We start from the raw sequence: 3,783 nt of genomic DNA on the forward strand, positions 1-3,783 counted from the left end.
GGGAAGAAAGAGAGAGGGAGAGGAGGAGGGAGAAAGGAAAACAGAAAAAAGGTGAAAAGAAGAAAAGGAGAAAGAGTGAATGAAAGAATGAAAAAGTAGAAAAAAGAGAGAAAAAGAAAGAAGCAAAGAAAGAAGGAAAGAAAGAGAAAGAGAAAGAGAAAAAGAAAAAGAAAAAGAAAGAAAGAAAGAATGAATGAATGAAAGAAGGAAGGAAAGAAAAAGAAAGAAAAAGAAAGAAGGAAAGAAAGAAAGGGAGGGAAAGTGGAAAAAAGAAAGAAAGAAAGGAAGGTAAAGGTAAGAAAGAAAAAAGGAAAAGGAAAGAGAGCGAAAAAAGAGAAAGAGAAAAAAGGAGACAAAAAGAATGAAAAGAAAGAAAAGGGAAAGAAAGAGAAAGAAAAAGGAGAGAAAAAAGAAGAAAGAAGAGAAGAAAGAAATATAGACTTACACAGGGAAAGGAAAGGAAAGGAAAGGAAAGGAAAGGAAAGGAAAGGAAAGGAAAGGAAAGGAAAGGAAAGGAAAGGAAAGGAAAGGAAAGGAAGAAAAACAGAGAGAAAGAAACAGGAAAAATAAAAAAAGAAAAAAAGAAAAAAGAAAAAGAAAAGGGAAAAGAAAAAAAAAGGAAGAAGAAAAAAGCAAAAGAAAAAAGAGGAGGAGGAGGAGGAGGAGGAGGAGGGGGAGGGGGAGGGGGAGGAGGAGACACGCCGGCAGCGCCCACACGCCGCGGGGCCCCCCCGGCCTGGCCCCCCAGCCCCGCGGCGCGGCGGCTCCCTCCCGGCGTGGAGCGGGAACGTGCCGGGACCCCCGGCACCCTGGGGACCCCCGGGGCCCTGCAGCCCCTCCCCTCCCTGCCCCCGCGGCGAGGGCTCCCGCTGCGGCGCCCCGGGTCGGGGGGGGGTCCAGGCACGTTCGTGGGCTGGCAAAAATGGGTCTGATGTACGAAACCGCCAGGAGGAGAAACGCCGTGGCCCTTCCTTGGGCCACAGCGCCGGCCGGTGGCTGCCCCCCGGCGGGGACGGGCTCAGGGGGCGCAGCCTCGTGCTGGGGTGCAGTGTCACCATGGGGTGCAACCTCACCATGGGTGCAACCTCACCTTGAGGTGCAACCTCGCCATAGGGGCAACCTCACCATGGGTGCAACCTCACCATGGGGTGCAGCCTCACCTTGAGGTGCAGCCTCACCATGGGGTGCAGCCTCACCCTGAGGTGCAGCCTCACCATGGGGTGCAGCCTCACCCTGAGGTGCAACCTCACCATGGGCACAACCTTGCTGCGGCACAACCTCATCACAGCTAGCAGCTCGCCCCAGGAACAACCTTGCCGTGGGTGCAGTCTCGCTGTAGGTGCAACCTCACTCCGGGTGCCGCCTTGCCGTGGGTGCAACCTCACCACGGGCGAGACCTTGCCAGAGGGTGCAACCTTGCTGCGGGCGCAACCTCACCACGGGTGCAACCTCACCGTGGGGTGCAACCTCGCCATGGGTACAACTTCACCGTGGGGTGCAACCCACTGAGGGCATAACCTCGCCGTGGTGGGACCTTGCCCTGAGTGCAACCTCACTGTGGGTGCAGCCTCACCATAGGTACAACCTCGCCGTGGGTGCAACCTCAGATGGATGCAACCTCGCCATGGGTGCAATCTCGCTCTGGGTGCACCCTCGGGTGGGTGCAACCTCCCCATGGGTGCAACCTCCCCACAGCAGCACTGGGCCACCAAGCGAGCAGGCAGAGAACCTGAGCAAGGTTGTGCTCCCACAGGGGCTTGCCGTGGGGACTGTAACGTGGAGTGGCCCCGGTTTCGTGGGCAGCCGTGGGGTCCCAGCCGGCACCTGAGCCCTGCCAGGCTGAGCCCAGGGATGCGCAACGCCGAGGCACCCGCTTCGCCCGCGGGACCCGGCCCCTGGAGACACCAGCCCCCAGGAGACGCTCGGTGGTGGGGCAGCCCTGTCCCCGCGGTGGTGATGGAGTCGCCGAGCCGGCGCGTGGCCTCTCTTTTCCTCTTTTCTGTCTTGTTTTGGTTCRTTTTTTCGGTTGTTTGGCTGGATTTTAAACCACACGCATGTATACGCTCCGCTTGGACGCAGCGGAAACGCCGGGGGGGGGGGGGAACTCGAGGGAAGACTCTCCGCTCGCGGACGAGGGCGACTTTCACCCCGCTCAAACCCGTCCTTGCTCCGTTTTTCTGGGCTTCCTCGGCGAAAGGAGCCCGGGAGGAAGCCAGCCCCGGTGCAACTTGACGCACGTGCGGCCGCCGCACAGCCGGGGCCGGAGCGAGCCGGCAATTAAAGGCTCCTCGCGGATTAGCCCTGCGTGCATCGGCCGCGGAGACTGGGAAAAACGTGCCCGCCCGCCCGCGGGAAAGGAGGCCGTCCCGGGAGGACAGAGGGGTTGTTTGCTTTTCTTTTCTTTTTTTTCTTTTTTTTCCTCTTTTTTTTTTTTCCCCCCCGGAGTTTCTTTCGCCTCCTCGCTTTCCAAGTCCGGCAAGCAGGGCCGACGGGCTCCGCCGGGCTCCCCAGGCCTCCCGGCGGCATTTGGCGTCCGCTTCAGTCCTAAACCTCTGCCAAACTTCCAAAGAAAAAGGCAAGGGAAAAGGGCGGCTGCGAAAATCCGCCTGGCGGCGGTGGCGGCTGTGGGCCACGCTTTCGGGGGGGCTCGGGCACCGCCGGCCCCAGGGCCGCTCACCGGGGGTGTCCCGGGAACGGCGGACGCCGGTGGCGAGCCACCTCCGCCGGCACCGCTTTGGGGGCAAGGGTGGGATTTTTATCGTCGGCTCTGGCTTTGCGGGGAGGGGGGAGGAAGAGGAGGGGAGGGAGGAGGAGGAGGAGGAGGAGGAGGGCCGCACGGCCGCGGCGCGGGGCAGGGCGGCGCGCGGTACCTAGATCTCCTCATCCTCACTGGCTTTGCTCCAGCGGTGGCAGCAGTTGGCCGTGATGCCCAGCAAGAAGTTGGTGGCCACCGACGCGATGGAGACCACGAAGCCCACGAAGGCGATGAAGAGGTAGTCGTCCAGCGTCAGGGTGAGGTGGCAGGCCTTGAAGCTCTCCTCCGTCAAGGAGAAGAGGGGGGCGCCTTCCACCTCGGGCGGCGCCCGGCACTCGGCCAGCTGCGAATCTGCCGGGGGGGGGAGCAGCAGCGGCGGCAGCCGCGTCGGAAGGGGGGTCTCCGTCGCGCCCGGCCGTCCCCCCCCAACGCCGCCGCCGCCGGGGCGCCTACCCGAGCTGCAGCGCTGGACGCGGCTCCTCAGCCACTTGAGGAAGGGCTCCATGGTGCAGCCGCACACCCAGGGGTTGCCGCCGATCTGGAGGGTGACCAGCCCCGGCAGGCCCTCGAGCGCCTCGAGGCTGAGGGCGCCCAGGGCGCCGTAGCTGAGGTCGAGGTCGCGCAGCTGCGCCAGCCCCCGGAAAGCCTGCGGGTGCACGCGGCGGAGGCCCGGGTTGTGGCTGAGGTCGAGGCGCAGCAGCCCGCGCGCCTCCAGGAACATGTCGGCGGCCACGTGGCTGAAGTTGTTGTAGCTGAGGTCGAGGTGGGCCAGGCGGGTGGCGGCGAGGAAGAGGCCGGCGGGCAGCTCGGCCAGCGAGTTGTTGCGCAGGTCGAGCACCCGCAGCTCGGCGTAGCAGGCCAGGTAGCCCGGCGGGATGCTGGCGATGCGGTTGTGCGCCAGGCTGAGGTTGCCCGTGTCCAGCGGCAGCTCGGGCGGCACCGAGAAGAGGCGCCGGCCGCTGCAGTCCACCGCTTGCGCCCGGCAGGCGCACAGCACCGGGCAGCTGGCCCCGGCGCCCGCCAAGGCC

General features: G+C 62.7%; 1 protein-coding gene across 1 annotated transcript; it reads right to left on the bottom strand.

The window, feature by feature from the left end:
- Positions 1-2,758: 2,758 nt before the first annotated feature.
- On the bottom strand, positions 2,759-3,779 carry LRRC55 (leucine rich repeat containing 55; the record flags this gene model as incomplete). Its single annotated transcript, XM_026082069.1, has 2 exons — positions 2,759-3,106; positions 3,209-3,779. Coding segments are annotated over 2 exons (807 nt in total), but the record flags the coding sequence as incomplete, so codon positions are not given.
- Positions 3,780-3,783: the final 4 nt, after the last annotated feature.

Source organism: Apteryx rowi, unplaced genomic scaffold, assembly GCF_003343035.1.
Source record: "Apteryx rowi isolate R43461 unplaced genomic scaffold, aptRow1 scaffold_566, whole genome shotgun sequence".
NCBI lineage: Eukaryota > Metazoa > Chordata > Aves > Apterygiformes > Apterygidae > Apteryx > Apteryx rowi.